This window comes from Pyxicephalus adspersus, chromosome 7, assembly GCF_032062135.1.
Source record: "Pyxicephalus adspersus chromosome 7, UCB_Pads_2.0, whole genome shotgun sequence".
NCBI classification, from domain to species: Eukaryota; Metazoa; Chordata; class Amphibia; order Anura; family Pyxicephalidae; genus Pyxicephalus; species Pyxicephalus adspersus.
Genome location: NC_092864.1, coordinates 9,153,761 through 9,175,606, shown reverse-complemented (window position 1 = coordinate 9,175,606; position 21,846 = coordinate 9,153,761). Strand labels below are relative to the sequence as shown.

Sequence of the window (21,846 nt, the reverse complement as noted above, 5' to 3'; positions counted from 1 at the left end):
GACGTGTCTGGACAAAGTAAATATATGAGTAGACAAGCCTGAGCTTTTGTATAGGAGAGCTGTGTTTGCTCAGAGCTGTGGGAACCGAGACTCACAAGTGTCTTATATAAAGAGGCCTTGTCTCTTCCTCCCCCTCCTGCCCAGCCCGACCATTGTATATTATTCTGACAGACGCTTTTAAACATGGTTGTCATCTGGCTTTTGCATGGAATACTGTAGAAACAGTAAAAGAAGGATAAAAAAAATCGCTGTGCATGCACAATGTAAAGTGTCCAGACCTGCGCCAAAAGCTGGCTGCCAAACCCTCCGGTTGTATTTGTGCGAGAGCCAGAGGGCGAGGTGAATCTAAACACATGCAGCAAAGAGTAGCTGGGGAAGCACTGGTATTAGAATACAACTGAACTTCACAATCTGCCATTAATAGATCCACCAAGAACTACGAACATTGAAGTGCAAAACCTGAGGTCTGATATATAAAAGCTCTCCAAAGCTCGACAGGATACACTTTCATCAGTGAAGCTGGGTGATCCACCAAAGCTGGAATAGATCTGGTCCAGGATTTAAAACATTTGCTAGCAAATAGCAAATTACTTTGAAGAAATCCATTCCAGGTTTGCTGATCACCCAGCTTCCCTGATGAAAGTGTATCTTCTCAAGCCTTGAGGAGCTTTAATAAATCACTCACCTTGTTCTTAGTTTAGTTTTGGAAACTAGAAGAGTGAGGATCCCTGTCAGGTTTAATTGCTGAAAATGTTTGCCTTCATGCATTCGTTCTTCAATAGATCAGTCTAATGTATACTTCAGGTGCAAATTCTTGCTGTGATTGCAATGTCGTAACATAAAGAAGAAACAAGTTGGTGGCTCCACCCAAGAAGTACTCTTTAGAAGCTCCTCATCGTTTATCTACTAATTATCCTCATTTTAGTCTGCATCAAGCCAATGTGAGAGCGGACCTTCCACCAAAGTGGGTCCACTTACACTTTTTGGGCTTGGGCAAACAAAGATGAAGCTTTCCATCATCTCCCATTTCGCTGTCCATGACATTGCTGTACTTTCAAGAAGGTTCCTATGGAATACGGAGCAGGAGAAGATACTCTACTCCATCTTCTCACTTGTTTTTGGTTGCTCTTTGTTCTTCAGGAATCTTACTGGAAGAATGCTAAGGTCAAGCTCAAAAAAAAAAACAAGAGTAAGGTGGGTTTAATCTCAAATGTTTTCATTTCTAGTTCTTATTTACATACTAAAAGTAGGGAATTCAGGAGGGGTCTAGAGAGTTTAAGATGACTTTCAGCTCTTGGGAAGGTCCACCTAAAAGGTCTACAAAGTTTTTATTGCAGTTCTACCAGAGCATGGAAGTTTTTTTTGCCACCTGATGCTTGTTCAAGGCCGTTCTGCTCCTTCACAAGCTTCTCTCCAACTGCTACTCACTTTTAGGTTCCTCTTTGAGCATGAAGCACATTATGCTTGATGACAGGTCTACCAGAGAATGGTGTCTTTTCAGGTACATTTTCACATACTAAGTTGGTGATTCAGGAAGGGTCCATTGAGTAAAAGCTGACCTTAAACTCTTGGAAAGTCCAAAGAAGAAAGATGGCCAGAGAATGGGGGCTTTTTGCTGGCCTGATGCTTGTTCAAGGCGTGTTCTGTTCCTTCACAAGAAGCTTTTCCATAACTGCTACTCCTCTTCAAGCAGTATGGAGTATGGAGTGCAGTATGATCGGTGACAGGTCTACCAGATCATGGTGGCTTTTCAGGTACATTTTCACACACTAAGAGTAGGTGATTGGGAGGGGTCCAAAGAGTGGGAAGGTCCACCTTAAGGTACAATGAAAACTAAAGATGGGTCTACCAGAGGATGGTGGCAGTTTTGCTGTCCCAATGCTTGTTCTGCTCCTTCACAAAAGGAAAACTTCTCTTCAATTGCTACCCACTTTTAGGTGACAGGTCTATCAGAGCATGGTGGCTTTTTGGGTACATTTTCACATACTTAAGCGTAGGTAATTAAAATGGGTCCAGAGAGCGTAAGATGACCCTCAACTTTTGGGAAGTTGACCTTAAGGTCCTAAGGAGACTGTCAGGTCTACCAGAGCGTGGTGGCTGTTTTGCTACTACAACTGCTACCCACTTTTAGGTTCCTCTTCTAGCAGGAAGCACAGTATGACTTAACAGGAGTATTTTATGTGAAACCAAAGTATGAACAATACAGACTCAGAAGTACCCGAAAGATAACATATATGCTCACATATTGAAAAACAATAAAGAGCATTCTATATCCCAACTTTTTTTGCCCAGGCGGCTTCATTCATGGAAAATGATTTTCATCCTTTTTCTCCACCATGTGCATAAAACTTAGATGGTGCAGTTAGTTTAAATCCTAAATTCAGATTTTCCATGGACCCATACCAAAAAACAGAAACTGCCCCCTTATTACAGTAGCGGTGTAGGCCGGAGTCCCGCAGGTGAATTATGGCTGCTTGTACCATGATTCAGCTTCTCCTCCTCCATGCAGTAAAGAGCTCCTGTCTCACATACAGAACAACTTATCACAAAAATGTCTTATCTAAATCTCCAGAGATAAGCCTCTCTGAACTGGACTGATTGCGCTAACTGAGAGGGATTATTGGCAATACAAATTATGGTTTTATACTCATTCTTCAGGAATGTATTCTGTTATTTATTAGTAGACTTTGTGCTATAGTTTATTATAGAAAATAAATGATATTTTAAGTGTACTTGACTGTAAAAAGTTCCAAAGTTTTCATTTTATTAGTATTTAGAGAACCTGTCTAGATGGTGGTTACGGTTTAAAGCAAAGGAACTGAGCCTGTGCTGAAGGTTTTCATTGGCTGATAGTAGTGGTGGTTAGTTCCAGGACTGTTTAATGGCAGGGTAAATGCCCAGTCTGGGCCACATTATAAAGAACTCAAATCAAATAAATGAAATGGACAGGCAGGGACAGTCAGACTGGGGACGAAAGGGCTGGATGTCCTCAGGGCAGTGTTCTGAGAAAGCAGAGTAGCAATTACAGTCCTGAAGTGGAGCCGATACAACTGTGTAAGAATGAAGGGGAGGCTGGAAGGCAGATTTTGTAAAAATGAAGGCAGGAGGGCAGATTTAATAAAAAAAATAGAGGCAGACGGGCAGATTTATTAAAAGTGTAGTAAGAGCAGATTTGATAAAGGGCAGATTTAATAAAGGGGAAGCAGGAGGAATGATTTATTAAAGTGGAGGCAGGAGAGAAGATTGAATAAGGGGGAGGCTGAGGGGTAGATTTAATAATGGGGAGCCTAAAGAGTAGTTTTAATGATGGTAAACCTAAGGGGGACATTTATATAAATGGGTTTAAGTCCAATTTAAAGTATTTGTAAAGACTAAACTTTTCACTTGGGCATTGGAAAAAAGTAGGAAGTTTTAGTTGCAAAGAAGGAGGACCAGAGGTATTTGGGCCCATGCCACGGACAGTTGGGGTCATATGTTTTCCTTAAAACCATGTGTCAGACAGGCCTCGGTCATACTCTTCACTGTCAGTTACGTGAGAGAAAACATGAAGAACTGCCGACCTAATGGAGGCGCCATTAAGAAGAGCTGTCGTTGTATAAATAAAGTGAGTGGAGGCTGATGGACAGGATGGGGATTGCAGATAGAAGGCAGATCTGTATCTGTGTCGGTGTATTTATGAGATAGTGTACTGTACGTGTCATGTCATGATGTAGTGCGTGTCATAAGGTCAGAGGAATCTCAAAAGCTCATCTCTCATGGCCTGCGCCTATTCTTCATAATGTTTCCATTATTTTGTCAAAAGTTATCAAAACCAAAAAAAAAAGGGGGGAAACATACTGTTACACTTTAACACATGAGTTTGTCATTTATAGTGTGATTGTTACAAAAATTATATTGTAAATCAGAGCTGTGGAATGTTAAATCTGCCTTCTAGAAATGCACATGCTCCTATCCTGTACCAAAATTACTTTATTTGTCAGATTAATGTTGTTTCAGATAAACAGTGGTGATCATCTTCAGTAAATATCTTGCATGTGCACAATGGTCCCCTGATGTTGTTTATTAATTTACTCTAGTAAATTAAATTAGAGAACAACCAATCGGGAATGACCATTGTGCATTTCTATGGAGGAGGGTGCTACATGCTTGTCCTTCTCCCTGTTCCCCCTATAAAACAGAACGTAGCTTGCGAATTGCCAAAAATGAATCATATATAGTTGTTATAAGAAAAGGTTAAATGCTCAGTTTCGGGTAGCGTATAGCTTATTTACTTTATCCCTCCATCCTGTCCATGCTATCGGTCCCCTAAAGCTGTTTTTCTTCCCCGTTCACTCCAGCATCATCACATACCATGCAGGACCAGGAGTCCTGCAGGATGTCAAGGGCCCGCCCACAATCCGGGGAGCTAGAGACTAGTGCACAGTGCCTGCTGCTGGAATAATGAAGGTAGAGAACCTTTGCAAGAACTTGTTTTTCTAGGTAGTTCAGCTTGACAGGTTGACTATAAATAGACCTGTAAATGTGAATTTTCACCAGAATAGAATCTGCTGCCTGGAACTCGAGAGAGAGGAGTCATTGAATATCGCACCTAAACTGGGTTATTCTGATGCTTGTGGGAAAGCAATAAAAAAAGAAACAACAAGCGATGTAGAACCTTTAAATACTAGGAGGTAATAAAGCCTGGCCATAGACTGGCAGGTATTGTCCATGGGAACAATAAATGGGGAGATTTTTGGCTGTCCTTAGTCAACCTGTCTAGATATTGGTTACAGTTTACAGTCAAAGAATTGAGCTGGTGCTGAATGTTTTCATTCGCTGATGGTAGTGTTGGCTAGTTCCAAAATCCTTGACTGTCCTTGGTCAACTTGGACAATTCCTGGAGTCTGCCGGTCTCCTCACACATTCTCGAAGAAATTTCCTAGAAAAACTGTAAATATCTTTGAGCGATGATGTGCACCAATGTCTGCCATTGGCACTACAGGAAAAGCCCCAATGCTTCCAAGCGATGACTGGAGTATAGATATAAAAAAGTGAAAGTAATTGGGTTATCCATGGCCAGCCTAAGATGTCAGATCACCATAGCTGGAAGCGATCTTTCGTGATCATTTCCAGTGATAGGTGAACTAACAAGCGCTGCACATCCTGTTCATTGGAAAATGGTTCGCCACTGCCATGCAAGGACAGGACAGCGAATGGTTATTATTATTATTATTATTATTATTATTAATAAACAGGTTCTTCACTGTCATCCAAAGAAAGCGAATGGTTCCCCACTGTCATCCAAAGACAGCGATTGGTTCCCCATTGTCATCCAAGGACAGCGAGTGTTTCTCCACTGTCATCCAACAATAGCGAGTGGTTCCCTACTGTCATCCAAGAACAGCGAGTCGTTCCCCACTGTCACCCAAGGACAGTGATCCAAGGACAGCATCCAAGGACTGTCATCCAAGAACAGTGAGTGGTCCTTCACTCAATTGGTCCTTCATCGGTGTGTATTAATGAAGGATGTTGAAGGACCGCTATACACATGCCAGATTTTCACCCATGACCATCTGACATGTGGATGTAGCCTTACGGTTGTACCCTTTAAATGGCTGCACCGTTGTCAATAAATGGATAAGGTCATGAAAAGGTGACAGGTCATCCGAGGATGTGTCTGCATTGCATGACAGAGGCTCATGTGTACTCACCGCTGATTGGCCTTTCGGATAATGCAAGCCAATGGGAGAGAGGGCTAGAGTTCCCAGCAGTGAGTCTGCATCTGAATAGCCAGGGTCCTCCTCACTGTCCATGTCAATAGCACTCTCCATTCAGGGCTTCAGGCTCATTACGACAAAAGTGCTGGGACATATCATCACAAAGCTTCCAGCTGGCTTTCTTATCAAGGATGGCCTCACATTTTTTGAGCTAAAAATATATGAGCTACTAATATATTTAAAGTTTATTTTTTTTGTATCCTTTTATATTCTACAGCTTCATGTATTTGATACATTGTAAATGCCAGATTGCTGGGGTTGCAACATCTCTAGAGCTATCTGATGTCATCCACAGCACTGGATGCACTTGCTCATATGACCTGGGATGGGGTGTCAAAGCAGGGCTGTATTTAGATTACGGCAAACTGGGCCATTACCAGAGCCCCCACCTACTCCAGGGCCCACAACAGAATGGCTGGAATGCGGTGCATTTGGGGACCCCACTTATATTTGCCCAGGGCCCCTTTCTATCTATATATATCCTAATTTAATTCGAATTTGCACTTTTTTAGCCCTTTTTCTGGATCGGGGGAGTTTCATCCAGAATTCCTTTTCCCTATGCACTTCTGTAGAATCATTTAATATAGAGATCTATTGATATTTTTAGATGCAGGTACCTAGCCATCACAGTGATTATTTTGTAGCACAAAGGAGTAAAACAGCCACTAGAGTTCATGGGAAATCCCAGTGACATTGGATGTGACATTACATGAGATTTCTCACCAAATCATTACACAGACACATTGTAGTTATTCCCTTATAGAAAGGGTGTGGGGACAACAAATTCACCGCTAAATGTAGGTGTGTGATGCCAGCCACCATTTACCAAGCTTTCTCTGGTGCAGAATCTTCCAGGGCCATGTGTTCACAGTGGAAAGGATTCATTCTGCACCAGAGAATGTTATTGTGAATGCAAAATTCACTGCTTTATCAATAAATCCCCAGGAGTTTTATCTTCATCCAACTTCTGCTAAAAGAAAATCTAGACCCAAAAAATCTCCTTGCACTGTAATAATTCATTGCTGGGTTCCTTTTTTATGTTCACTTCCTCTCTGTTCTTTGTCCTCCTTCTTGCTCTCTGTGTCTGCCTCCCCATTCAGATAAAACTATTGTACTGGCAGTTTATACAAAGCCTGGCCCCGGCCCCCAGAGCCCGCGCTCTCCTTTGTCTGCCCAGGGAACCCAGCTCCATTCTCTGAATAAGCTGGTTTGTCAATGGATGGAGGTTGCTGGGATAGGATGGAGCTGTGTATTTAAATGTGTCTTCAATCACAGCTGGTGGAAGCCTCCAACACAGCCTGGCAAACTTCCCCCAATTACCCAACACAGCCTGGCAAACTTACCCCATTCCCCCAATACAACCTGGCAAACTTACCCAATTCCAAGTCCTGGCTGGCAACACCTCAAGTCATTTAAAGGGTTGAAAAGTTACTACCTTAAAGTCTATGTAAATCCGATTGCTAATATCCCATGTGTATGACCATGTTAATGGTATATCTAAAGTGTTTTTTTATATAATTTTAAATCTGCAGCATGAATATTTTAGTATCCCTTAAATTATTGGACTTTGGGAATGGAGTGACAACTTCATGTCACTGTCTCCCAATTAGGCTTCTGAGTTGTCATCTGTTGCATGGGTTCATAGACTACAAGGAACCTGTGGACATTGCACAGACATGGTCCAATGTTGTCACCATCAGGAATCCACCCCGAGAAATGCTATGCAGCATCTGGGAGATATTAATCGTTATCAACTAATGTATGGCCAGCATTGGAGGATGATTTAAAATCTGGGCAATGTGGGTAAAACACCTATCAATACATATTAGGTCCAGCTACAGGTTGACACTTCTACCAATATCATCATTCAATGGATCAGCACATGTGAACAAAATGATCAAATTGAATTTTGATTGATCACTATACTGGCAAGTTGATTGTTCGATCATTTCGGAGCCATCAAACTAATTTATGTACACAAGGTCAGGCTATGGATCTCACTACTGATCAATCAATTATTCAATCTCAATATATTGATTTCTGATAAATCAATAGTAAAACTAATGACAATTCCCCTGTTCCCAATAATCAATAATTTACAGAATAGTCTCAGAGAAAACATGATCACATGTGTGTCCGGACAGCAGTGTTGTGACATTTCTTACGGCTTATTACTGTCACGTGACTTGTAAGAAAAAAGAAGAAAAAGCACAAAGTTCAAAGACTTTACCGCTCCGGTGATCTGAGGCTCATGGTCTGCTGCCAATGGATTGGTGGGTAAGTGACCCTGGAGAAGGTTATAAAATAGGTGCACTTGTTAGTAGTCTTGCAAACGTACCTTTCTTTGATTTATGTGTGAATGCTGAAATGTCAGCCATGTTTCTTTTTTTTATTATTAAACTATGTCCTGATACCTGTCTCCTGTACCTGATGGCTGCATGGAGTCATGATCTGTGCACTGCTTTGTGCCTGGATGCTGCAAAGAATTATTCATTATGAGTGAATGTGTCAACTTTATAATTTAAAGGACAGAGATTGTTAGGTGCAACTTTATGGCGACCTGGGCAAATATGAAGTGGGGTGCCCCCAAATACACAGCATTCTAGTTCCCAGCACCCCCTGCCATTCTGTCAGTTGGGGCTTGGGGATGGTGGGGACTCTGGGCAAAATCCCCCCACTATAGCTAGGCCTGAGAAGTGTGACTTTGGTCTGAGATGTGTAATTTCCTTTTGATGGTATTTACTATCAATAATACAACCGATCAATTCTGATCAATTTTTGTGATTGACTATTATCTGAATTGATCAATCATAGTTTCATTTTTGTCAATATATCTAATCCATCATAAAACCAAAAGTGGTTTTATTTCCAATGCAATGGGCAATCATTAGATCAGAAGAACAATGTTGCCAATTATTGCTCACAATTCTGCCCACAATTCTAAATTTTCCTTTCCTTTTTTCAGAAATATTGCATATTACTATGAGCAACCTGTATGTGATGATTGATCTCCTGTGCTGCGAATGTCACAACTGCGATTATTATGGAGAAATCTGTGAGTCATTGTTGGGCAGTGAGTTATAAACAGACATTTTCACTTGTGGCGCCAACTTTGGCGGCTAGAGATTGGAAACGCAAATAAGGTTTCATTCCTCCTGCTTGGTGCTATCATTTCTGAGCCAAATAAAAAACACGTGCTTACAAAACTTTCCAATAAAGTTTGTTTTCCGGAGGGCACCTAGGGGCCTATTTATAAAAAACAAAAATGCAATATTTATCCACATAGGCCGCCATTGTTTTGGTGGGCCGCCTGTTTGCTTTTAAAGAGATTGCCACTTTCAGTGCTGAAAGATGGTGATCACCATAATTATAAAGCACCAGCAATGGACTACAGAACTCTCCCTGTCTAGGTTATGGCAAGACTCATAAAGGTGTTTCAGCTGCAGACCAATATGAGATGCTACATGGAACTTCAGAAAAACGTCTTCAACGTATCCAAAAAAAGGTTGACAGTACCGCTATATATATAAAAAAAGGTAGCGGTACCGCTATATATAGACTTTGTGCTCCAGCACCACATCCCTGGACTGTTCCCTTTTTAAAGGGCTATGCCTACCATCATACCCTTTTTTATCATAGCAATGGCCCAAACACCTCACGCTTTAAGGAAGTACTTCCATACTGCACAGCCCTATAACGGAGGGCCCTTGGCGCCCTTGTGGCCCCCTCTCCACAACCTAATTGCTTATCCCATGATCTATTCTTGTAATTAATATAATTACTGAGCATTTTCTCCGTAAGTTCATTGTAAAGTTGCTCTCTTTGATGGGGGGGGGGGGGATATAGGAGGGGAGGACCTTTTTTTTCCCAGTTCCTTAGAATCCCTATTGGCTCCTAAAGGGTTATTATTTCCAATTCAAGTCACGTGTGCCTATAACGTAGGGACCTTCTTTGTTGTCTCCTCCCGGTGGGGGGGCTTCAATAGAGCGGGGATGAGAGAGAGAGAGACCACTTTGAATGCCACAAGGTGCACACACTTTGTGTCCCCTCTGCTTGCCTGGGAAAAGGCGGATTGTTCTGGACCCGGCACGTTGGAGAAGCGGGGGTCTGGGGGCTGGATGCCGTTGCAGAGGAGGGCGGCCGTTTCCCCCATCTATCGGTGCAATTAGGAGGTACGTGTACATGAGGTGGTGGGGGGGGTGAAGCACATTGGCACTGATGCCTGAGAAAAGATGAAGCATGTTTAACGGCGTTGATGAGCGGACGCATGCTAGGACATTTCTGATTCACTGCCTTTTTCACCCACATCATGGCGTAACTGAGAATATTGGGACTGAATAAGGGCCACTCCACTCAACAATGATTTTTGTTGGCCTTGAACCACCCATAAGAGTCTTGGACCCCATTGGAGCTGGGAACCCAGAAATGGCACCATTGGAGTCCTGGAGGTCTTGGTGGACCACCATCTATCAACATTAAAATTCTGGTTTTGATTGGACTGACGCTTTTAGTACTTCTATGATTTTGTGCTTGGCGTTACCAACAAAGGTCTATAGAAAGTTGTATTTGTCCTGGAGGGTCTTACCAGCCAATCTCTGCTAGTCAGGGTATACACATCTTTAGAATTGGTCGTGACATGCCATTACTTATCTCGTTCAGCCTCTTTCGGTCGCTTTGTATTTACCTTACTTCCGTGATGGGCTGAACATCTTCCCACTGGACTGACTTCTCATGGTGGACCATGGTTGCACAATGTGTGCTATCAAGGAAGCTTGTAGGCTCCATCAGGGACAAATGACAGGGTGACAACACAGGATCCTCAGCAATTGCTGAGGATTGCTGGGATCCTCAGCAATTGCTCAATTTTTCCTTCCCTAAAATTTGCCCTGATGACCACGGTAGGGATGAACATATCTGCCTGGGTTTGCAAATTGCAAATTGCTTGAACTTCATAATATTTATGACAAACCCCATTGAGGTCTATGACAACAAATCCTGTTAGTCAATTTAAAAACTTTAAACATGACTTCTTGGTGTAACAAATTAGTATGGGGACCTTAAAGTGTGAAGCTTCAATATGGGACAATATTGTGGCATGGGAGGGATCAGGGCTAAGGTCTCAAAGGAAGCACAGTTAATATTTACATTCCAGTGTGCAGGATGAAGCAAAAGGCTTCACTACAAGGACAAAAAAATGGGGTATGTGATGCATGCTGTCAGGGTGACAACACTGCTGTGATTTCACAGCATAACAAAGAGTGTTGTCATACTGGCAATATGCTATGTATTTGGGTTTAGAAACTAAAAGCTCAGTTATCTTTATATTTCCCAACAATGCGGAAGGACAAAAGGAAGAAGTTTTTTAAAGCTACAAATCAAATTTTAGCGTACAGAAATTAAAACTATATATATAAAAATGGTAATCTAGTTGTAAATGTCCCCTTTTGTGTTTGCCAATGTTGAAATCACTGTTGCCATTTTTGTAATACCATGATTATAAAGGATCAACTTTTTAAAAGAATGCCAATACTGTGTCTATAGTGACCAACTGATTAACGATCAACAATTGCAACTGATTGGAATCCTACAAAGTAGTCTGTGGAGCCAATTTTTCTTTTATTACAGTCATCTACCTTATTTTTGTGAAATGGCGATTACAACAAAAGTGGCGATCAAGATGTTTCCTACAAATACCGCTTATCCCCATTATTTCTTAGGGGGATCTCCACTTACCTCCATAGGAGGGCATGAGGAGCTCCGGTATGGTCTGGGGTCTGTGGATATCTTATGAACATGATTATTTGTGGTAGAAAAGCTTGCATATGTATATTTGTGCATGTAAATGGGGATAATGGACCATATTATATATAAAACAGAATGTAAACATTATAACTTTAGTTAGGCTTACTTGGACACGCTAGGCCGCCATAGGAGATGTGGGCTGGTAACCTAGCAACACCTAGTAACAGAAGAGCCTGGGGAGATCTGTGTATGAGGACATACACAGCGGGTGGGTGGGCAGCATTACATTGCTCCATATCCCTGTCAGTGCTGAGTGATCGGCATCCCAGGGCTTTCTCAGTAATGGAGGAGAATGATTAGAAATTACAGTATATATACAGTTCTCAGTAAAAATGTATGAAAATCAGAAATGTCTGGAGTAAGAAGGAGGCGTTGCCTTTTCTGCTGCACCAGAAAATGTTTTGTTCTATACCGGAAGATATAATTATATAAATACTGTACATAGCTTCCAAGAAGCAATGGCAATGCCTCCATATAATGCTAAGCCTCCATTGCTAAAAATGAAATCCAAAGAATGAAAGGGAGGAGACTTCCCCAATAAAATGAAGCTGCTCTATCTGACTTGCTGCAGGTTCTAGTGCCCATTATGAGAAGCTAATAGCATACTGTGAAATCAGAATAAGTAATTTTAGTTCAGGACAGGAACCCGTGTAACCGTGCAAAATGGAAGGGGAGGCTGGAGGGTATATTTGAAAAAAAGGGGAGGCTGCAGGGAAAATTTAAGGAGCGGGGGGACTGGAGGATAGGTTTATTATAAGGGAGGCTGGAGGAGGATTTGATAAAGGGGAGGCCGGAGGGTAGATTTATGAAGGGGAGGCTAGAGGGCAGATTTGATAAAGGGGAGGCTGGAGGGCAAATTTGATGAATGGGAGGCTGTAGGTCAGGTTTGATAAAAGGGGAGGCTGGAGGGCAGATTAAATAGAATTCAAGGTTGAACCTGCTTTCACATACTATAGGATTGTTTAGCAGCGAGGTGAATGAAGAGTTAACATTCCCTTAGCCGTTATTTTTTACATTTCTCCTTTTTTCATGCTGATCAGTTTCAGTGCTCCTCCAGTGACAGATCTTCCTCTTTCCTGCAGATTTAGATCACAGCTCCAGGCCGGACAACGTCGGCAGCCCTATGGAAGAGGTGAACCTGGCCCCGTCGGTAGAAAACACCATGGAGGCGAAGATATGCGAGGAGCTGGGCCGGGAGCCATTCGGCTATGTGGGGATCGACTCTGTGCTGGACCAGATGAAGCGCAAGGCCATGAAACACGGATTCGAGTTCAACATCATGGTGGTGGGTGCGTATCGCCAAGCTGCATAGACGCTTGCCTTAAAAAACAACGGTTTGTCCCCGACTTTACCCCCAGAATCCAATCACAGTTCTGGTTATTAGTCAATCCGCTGCTCAGCTGTAAATCTGATTGGCTGTTCTTTACCTGCAATTCAATAGACACCAATCTGAAAATCATTCTTCTTAAAGCTCAGCTTCATTTTTGAGGAGGCAGGGCAGATTAACGTTCCAAATAATATACAGCGCATACAGTAATCCTGTACAGGCCCTTTTAGTAGTCAATATGCCCAGCTAAACATTTTTCTTTTTTGCTGTACCACCAATGGCGGAAGCCTTGTCCTCTAAAAAGTTTGTAAAGATTTCAAAGACATACAAAGACAGAGGCTTTTCAGCAGGTAATAGTTGTCTATAGACCTGTTAATTATACGACATACCTGGTACCTACAGGTGGAGGGGGAGCATGTAGGTTACTCCGCTGCCACCTATGATGCAGCATTGGGTGTCTGTGACAACATAGGGACAGGAAGAGACTCCGTAGCCCGGTTTAAACTTTGATCATACCAAAAGTTACATATTAGGGAAGACAATAAATGGATCCTCCGGATGTGCACTGCACAAGTTTGGTTAAAGTCCAGGTTTTATTCTGGGCACTCCCCAAAGGAAAAATCTGGCACTGCAACATGGAGCAGCTTTATCTTTATCTTTCAGTGATAGCTGTGTGTGCTGTTATTAAGTTGTATTCTCTCCCTAGACAGAACAGCTCATGCTCAGACTTTAAGGCTCCCTTAGAGGCTGACCCATCTGACCACTCAGGACTGGTAACAGGCTGCAGATGGAGAATTTTAAAATTTAAAAAACAAATAATCTGCTGACAAAACCCTATTACTGAATGTCTGTTCAGCACCAAACTCAGTCCCGTAGGGGTTCACAGAGCATGACATTTTCACTTTGACAGGAAGAGAATAGTAATAAATAAAAAATATAAACAAATCATCAGAAAAGTGAAGCGGTATTATGTTTTGGTTTCAAGGGTGTAGTTAGATGAATACAAATGCCAGTTGCTGACTGGTCCTCTTTAGGGTCAAAGTTCACTCCTCTTTAGATGCCATTTGGCATTAATTACAAAACAGCATGTGAGGAGTTAAATCACCCATAGACATTTTGGGTATTTCGCGATCCTTCTCAGTGTTTGATATATTCAGTGACAACAGTGCAATGGTTGTGTTACAATCTCGAGTGTTGCTTGAGAGGCAGATTGAAATGAGCGCGGCCATGCATTCTTGTCCCTCATCTTTATTCATGATACTGACAGCCTCAGCCGCTTAATTGATTCAACATACGTCCTGCTATTTATACACGCTGTTCCCGAACCATTCTGTGTATGTAGAACACCAGCCATGAATTGTGTCGTTGTCTTGTAGGACGTCATCTTCACTCGACCTAGAATTCCACTGTCAGCAATATTGTTGAAATGAGCAGAGCGGGCCTTGGGGATCATTTCTATACAGAGAGGGCTTTTGTTACAATGTGGAATTTAGTTAGTGATTGTTTTTTTTATATATTCATTTGGGAAAGAGTAGGTTTCACTCTTACCTTCCCGGGGATACTGTGCTGGGTCTCCTTTTCGGTGGTTTCACCCATTCATCGATGCCACTGTCAATCACAAGGCAAATCTACTGAACAATTAGTGGACAACTCTGGTCTTTTAAGGTGTAGCAATAGGATGGAGTGATGTGTTTTTACACTGATGCCAAGCCTCCTCCTGGTTCTGAAGACCTTGTGTTACGCAAGGTGGGTCACCTTACATGACCCCATACTTCCTTGTCCCTATCCTCCAGTGACCCCATGCTTCAGTAATCTATTGCTCCAGTTACACTATGTTACACTAACACTGTGTGACCCCATGCTTTGTTGCCATTACCTTTGCTATAGTAAACCATGCTCCATTGACCCTGTGCTCTAATGACTCTTTGCTCCACTGACTCTGTGCTCCAATGACCCTGTGCTCCAATGTCCCTGTGCTCCAATGACTCTATGCTTCACTAATCTTGTGCCCCACTGACCTTGTGCTCCAGTGACCCTGTGCTTCAGTTTCTCTCAATGCTCTGCTGACCCCATGTTCCTGTGATCCTGTGGTGCTTTGACCTTGAGCTTCTACAATCCTGTCCCCTGTGAACATGGATTCCCATGTCTCTACATGCAAAACTTGTTGCAGACTAGGCTTGTTTGCTGCCTTCCCTGACTTTTGGCTTATACCTGGAAGTGATCTTACTTGTGAACGCTGTACAGCACCTTCTTTCTGGGCCTGGTAGCTGCCATCTACAATGGTGTGACCAGGGTCTGAAACCTGTTGCCTTTGCCATTAAAGTCTGTCACTTCTTACAGGGTTTTCTAAAGAAGACCTGGTGGGTGAGCTTAGACTCCACACCTCTGTCATTTTAAAGGGCACCACATTCATGCTCCTACGTACCTGTTTAATATTAATATTATTATTATTATTATTAAACAGGATTTATATAGCGCCAACATATTATGCAGCGCTGTACATTAAATAGGGATTGCAAATGACAGACTAATACAGACAGTGATACAGGAGGAGAGGACCCTGCCCCAAAGAGCTTACAATCTAGTAGTTCATTCTGCTTTCAGTGGATTTGGATTTCTGTTCAAAATTTGGGGAATGGGGTAAAAACCCTTCATTTTTCTATACCACTTAGAGACAGAAACTGAAAATTTTCCAAAAGCAGATTATATTTCCACTCCCTCCCATGTTGAATATGTTTCCCTTTTAGAGCTGGACATAGGAAACTCCATTTGAGAGTGTGACACCATCATTGCACTTGTGGCAGCTAGCTGGAGCTAGTTACAATTCCAGAGATAGCTCTACTCCAGAATCCCTAAGAGATGCGGGCAGGCCAGGGCCGAGGATTAAAAAAATGTGTGCTTGGACACTCCAGCAGGACAGGGCCACCAAGACAACATGACCTGAAGTCCATGTTACAGAAGCAGTTTGTTGCTCATAGGAGGGGACACACTTTGGTTTTTTGACCTTGAAGCACCCAGGAATTTGTCTCGAAACTGGGTATAGTCTTATCATACCACTAAATTTGGCAGCAGCCTTGCAAAATGAACATATGAGACTGTTTTTAGCATTAGCCTGATACAGAGACATTTAATCTGGCTAGAATTTGCCTTTCCAGGTTCTATTCTATTCTTTAATGTTCTTCCCCTAATAAGCTGGAACAGGCTTACTGTATCTCCTCCACCCACCCATAAAGATTGGCAGAGCATACAAGTTATTAAGTGCGGAGGGTGGTCAGAGGATCCCAGCTTGACCTTTATTTATTATTATCTTTATTTACCTTTATTTATTATGGCAGCTATATATGCATTGTATTGCAATGTGAACCAGTATCAGGGGTATTACCTTTTAACTGTTCTCAAACCCGCAGGCTCAGACCGCTGGACCTCGAGTTCATGAAACGCTTAGGCCGCATTGTAAATGTTGTACCCGTCATTGCAAAAGCCGACACGCTCACACTGGAGGAGAGAGAAGAGTTTAAGCACAGGGTAAGTGCCTTTAATAAACACAATGAATGTGTACAAAGCATAAGCAATCAGGTTCACAAATCTCATTCACTGGAGAATGGAAAACTGATTTCCTCAAAATGTCTTTCATGCCTAGTAGACACCAATCCAGTTCTTCCATTGACTCAACTATTGGTGAGTTGTCATGTTTGGAGATAACTGGTCACTCTACAAGGTATAGCTACTAGCTGTAAGGCATTGAAACAAAGAATAAAGTAAACCTGTGGATTGCCAAGAAAAGGGAAGCAACAGGTTTGTTTAATGTTCTCCTCCCCAGCAGCATATACTTGTCTTTAATGCGCCCTGCTAGCCATGACAATGCAAGAAGGTACCCGCTACTTCTGGGTATCAAGGAGCATGTGACAGCATGGGTACGTAATGATTGGCTGAGCCGTGTTACATAGGGTAAGGAAAGTGCTCAGCCCAATGTAAGCTCCAGTTGGAGTAGTTTGAAGCTTAGACAGGGCAGCNATTCTTCACTCTTGGTGGATGAATGGACAGTAAAGAAGTAAAAGAAGTGACGCTGCAACGAGGACCTGTTGCCTCGACCTAATTTCTTGACCCGGGTTCATTATTTTTATTACAAGCCAAACATTGACTTTTCTATTTACAATGCATTGCTGTTACTTGTAGATAAGGAAGGACCTGCAGGCTCATGGCATCAGCGTGTACCCACAGCCAGAGCTGGATGAAGAGACAACAGAGACGCTACTTAACAACAAAATCCGGGTAAGCAATGTTAAATTCATGTTCATCTTTATGACATTTTGAATTCATTATTTAAAAAAAAAATTATAATTTTGTAGTGAATTCCCTCCTCCAGCTCTGCTTTAGGAAAAGTTCCTCAATGCAGGCCTGGCAGAGCTTGAGCTCTGATTCATTAAGTGGCATGTTGGTCTGCTGTAGATAGGCCACTGCTTCCACACAGAGAGCAAAAGTCCTTCTCTGCTGACGCTGGCAGAGGACTGCTTTCCTGAATAAAAAAAAGCACTTTGTATACTTTTTGTTTTGATGCCTCTGGAATGTATTTAGTTGATTCAAACTGAAAGTTGGGCTGTTCTGAGTTAGTGTCTCAGAGTATTGCCAGATGCATTTTCAAATGTAACGCATGATTAGGCACCTGATTTTTTCAGAACAGATCTGAACTTAAAATGCTAGACAGCTCAATATACAATCCTGAAAGATATTTCTCATTTCTTCTTTTAAAGGAGAAAATCCCATTCGCCGTGGTAGGTACTGACGAGGAACATCAGGTCAACGGCAAGAGGGTCCTGGGACGGAAAACAAAGTGGGGCATCATCGAAGGTGAGAAGCATTTTTCAGCTTCACATATCAGAATATTTGTCATGTTTAGGACTCCCCAGCCATTCCACAATAAACACTTTTATTTATTCCCCCGTAATCTGTACATACACTAAGCCTCGGAATTCAGATTTAGATTGCTGGTAGTCGGCGCGTACATTCAACATGGAAGGTGCATTTCTCCTGACACCTGTGGATTAATATTGGAGGATGTCTCATAGCTCATCCATTAGCCGTAGCTCAGTTTTAGGTTTTTGGGTAGAGGAAGGGAGGTAGGAGGCGTCCATCTGGTCCCCATCAGTGGGATGTGTGTGCGGGAAGGGAGGGGGGGAGTGAGCGAGCGATGACAGAGACTTTCCAGCTGTTCTTTGGCATGGCCATGCTGTGCTGGAGAGCGATGTCTCCTGCACTGTAATGAAGACAAGACCCCCTGCTGATGGGATGTACCACCATGAACCCAGCAGCAGCCAATTTGTGGCAGCACAAATATCGTATTTTCGATCATAGGTCCATCATCACCCATGCCAGAGCAGAAAATCAAATAATTTTCATTTTTAAAGGGGGTTCAGCTTAGTAAATAGCTGCAGGAACCTAAAACTTCATTTGACTGTAACAAAATTAAAAAACAAGGAAGTATTGGTAGGGTTCGGGTCAGAAGGACACGAACTTCGGAATCATTATTGTTGCAGCATCTGAAATTAATAACTAATAATCAATAACTACTTTAGAGATATATATCACAGAATGCGTTATTCCACAGTACTTGGTATTTGATTCAGTTTATTGAATGATCATGCAATGCTGTGTGGCCACATTAGTCCTTGTAACCTGGGCCTATTTTGACCAAAAAGTACATCATTATTATTATTACTATTAATAAATAGGATTTATATAGAGCCAACATATTATGTACCGCTGTACATTATTAAGGGGTTGCAAATGACTGACCTATACAGACAGTGACACAGGAGAAGAGGACCCTACCCCGAAGAGTTTACAATCTAGGAGGTGGGGGAAGTAACACACAAGAGTAGGGGAGATTAAATTAGTGAAATGTTTTTTAAGGCTTGTGTGCAGATTGGCCAACATCTGTTCTTCTCCATTTTGCAGTTGAGAACACGTTGCACTGTGAGTTTTCCGATCTGAGGGATTTGCTAATCAGGTGAGATGTGATATTGTATATACAATATGTCCTAGAAGAATTTTAAATGTGAAATTGGTGCTGCACCGCCCCCTACAGTTACCTATGAAATTTTGCAGCTTGAAGAGTTTTTAAGAAATCTTTCCTAAAGTATAACCTTGGCCTGAAAATGTGTCCTTCAGAAATTAATTATAGGAACATCTGCACTTGCAAATTTCCATTATTTACTTCAGTAAAGTCCATTCAGTGCCGAATCAAAGCTGTGATAGGGTGACAACTGCTCCTTGAATTTATACCAAACTTGTCATTCTCATGCAGACACTCCCTGGATGAGAAGATGTTGCATGGTAGTTGGCAATCAGCATTAACACATGGGATTTACAAACCTGCAGCTTGTCAATTAGCTCCTGGCCACACCATGAAATAATGGATTTAGATAGAAAAGGAATGGTAAAGGAAGTTCTAATGGATATTTTTTGAAGCTTGGCAATACATAGTAACTGCATTTGGAGCTTGTTTAAGCATTGCCCAGACAAAAGTCTCCTTGGTGTGATGTTCCTACTATTAAGAGGTCCCAAGCAGCCTGTCTTGAACAACCAATACGTCTCATTGTGGCTTGTTTCATATACAGACGTTAGGTTTTAGCTAGCTCAGGGATCTTCTGAGCAGTTAAACATCCAAATCTAGTGAGTAGCCAAAACTCAGAAGTTTCCTTTGTTATAATCCATGGACGGCAATTATCAGTAAAACCCATTTTAGAAAATACTGTTCCAGTATATTGGTAATGTTGTAACTTTTTTTTATTCGCTCGCCTTCCTCTAGATCAAATCTTCAAGACCTAAAAGACATAACCCACAACATACACTACGAGAGCTACCGCGTCAGCCGACTGAATGAAAAGATGAACGGCGTCACTGAACAGTTGAAAGACGTGCCGAGTTTATGAGTCACCGTTACCGATATGTGGAACAATGTGCCTGAAACACAGACTGAGAAAATCACTGCCAATCTATGATACAGACTCTCTGACTCTTCAGGGATGGTCCAATCCACAAACATATGATGATATTACTAGCCAAGGCATGCAACTTCTTCCCTGTCTAGGTCTGAGACACACCAACTATTTGTCTGTATAAGACCCATTATGTTTTTGCTTATCCAAGACCAACGCTAACTCATTGCCCGTCTGTGAGAATCACCAACTCATTGCCTATCGTAAAGAAATGCCGACATATTGCCTATTTGTAAAAAGATTATGTTTTTTTTTTTTTGTATTAGACACACAAACTCCATTCCAGTCTAGGTAACAGATACCCTATGTTGTTTCCTATTCATTTTTGAGATGCAGGACCCCCTGTGCCTTTCTAAGACACACAACGACTTTCTTCTTCGTCTATGAGATCCACCGGATAATAGAAATGCCGATTCAATGAATATTGAAATGGGGCCAATAATTCAATGTTCAGCCAACTCAGAAGGTTCTCCAACTCACTGCTTATCAAAGAGACCAATTCTTGGTATGACAACAACTTGCCAATCCAAAGACAGGCATCAATCCTTTATCTTAAACACCTAAATAAAAGAGCAATCAACGTGTATCTAAAAGACTCACCAACTTGTCCATCTCAGAAACCGACCAACTCGTCTATCTGCAGAACCCACCAACCAATTTATTTAGGAGACCCACCAACCCTCTGCTTGTCTAAAATTCATACAAAACTCGAAGAATCCACCAGCAATTCATTGCCTATTCTTTCAAGAAACAAACTGACTCCTTAATACGTAGGCATTGCTCCTCCATTGGGTTCCACCAGCTTGGGGGACACAGGTGTGACCTGGTGTGCTTTTTCAGTTCACATCCAGCCCTAAAAAAAGATGTCTTTATTTTCTGACAGGTTTGAGTATTTAATAGGTAGGTATGAATGGTAAAGTGGTCTTTATAAATGGAAAACCTTTGATGATGGCCATTGTCTTGACCCAAAAAAAGGTTTCTGTACTGTTTGGTCCTTCTGCTAATTTTAGCTCAATGACAAGACCCGCTAGCTATAATTCCCCAGCTAGTGACAGATCTGGCTTGCTAAATTCTATTGGGTTTGTACTTTTTTTAAAAAATAAACCTGATTATGACAAGGCTGGTATGTCTACATACACGCAGCAATACTCTTACCATTTTGGACAGGACAGGTCTCTCCTCTCTTTGTATCCCAATGACAACCATGATATACTGATCTATCATCAGACCCACACGCAGCTTCTTGTGACTAAAGACCAGGCAGCTGTTCTTCACCTGTTCTTCTCTTTTTTGCCCTATTTACACCTAAATCTTTTCCTGTGGCTGCCTTATGCAATTCTGAGCCTTCTCCCCATTAAGGAGTGATTGTCAATGGTGGTCACCCATTTATTGGGGGAATATGCTGAATATGTGTTTGTCCCTCATTTTGCTCTGACCCATAACAATTTCCTAATGGCTGAAATATGAAGTCCTGGTTCTGGCGCTGACTAATAATGACAATTAAAAATTTATTCTTTTGGTTTTGGATAGGTTGAAGAAAAAGTCAACATCTCTGCTTGGTTTACTGCAGCCTGAGGCCCTCTTGGAGAAATATTTTTTTACATAATTTGTAATTTGACATTCATAGAATTTCCAAATATTTTTAGACAAATTAAAGAATCCATCAAGGGAGTGCGAAGCCATCGCCTGACTTCACAGATGACACGACACTTGAATGGTGGATTGGTTTGATCCTTAGATAAGGAAGCAGCCAATGTTTGATTCTGTTTCACAGTGGTGAAATTCCTGCCCAGACTTCCTGCCTTTAATATGAAGGATCCTCATCATCTCTGTAATGAATTTCAGGGTCTGCACACCCATTGTGCTCATTATAAGGGAACATTCCACCATCAATGGATTTAGTTCCTGGGTCCGTACACCCGCTATGCCCAATAAGGGGGAATCTTTCACCATCTTTGCATTG

General features: G+C 41.9%; 1 protein-coding gene across 1 annotated transcript in view; it reads left to right on the top strand.

The window, feature by feature from the left end:
- Window positions 1-21,846, top strand: part of SEPTIN12 (septin 12) — a gene marked incomplete in the record, with an annotated part of 75,469 nt that overhangs the window by 52,667 nt on the left and 956 nt on the right. The window contains 6 exon segments of the mRNA XM_072416980.1: window positions 12,641-12,851; window positions 16,293-16,410; window positions 17,062-17,157; window positions 17,637-17,733; window positions 18,841-18,892; window positions 19,694-21,846. Of these exon segments, the coding sequence (XP_072273081.1) occupies window positions 12,641-12,851; window positions 16,293-16,410; window positions 17,062-17,157; window positions 17,637-17,733; window positions 18,841-18,892; window positions 19,694-19,817 (698 nt within the window).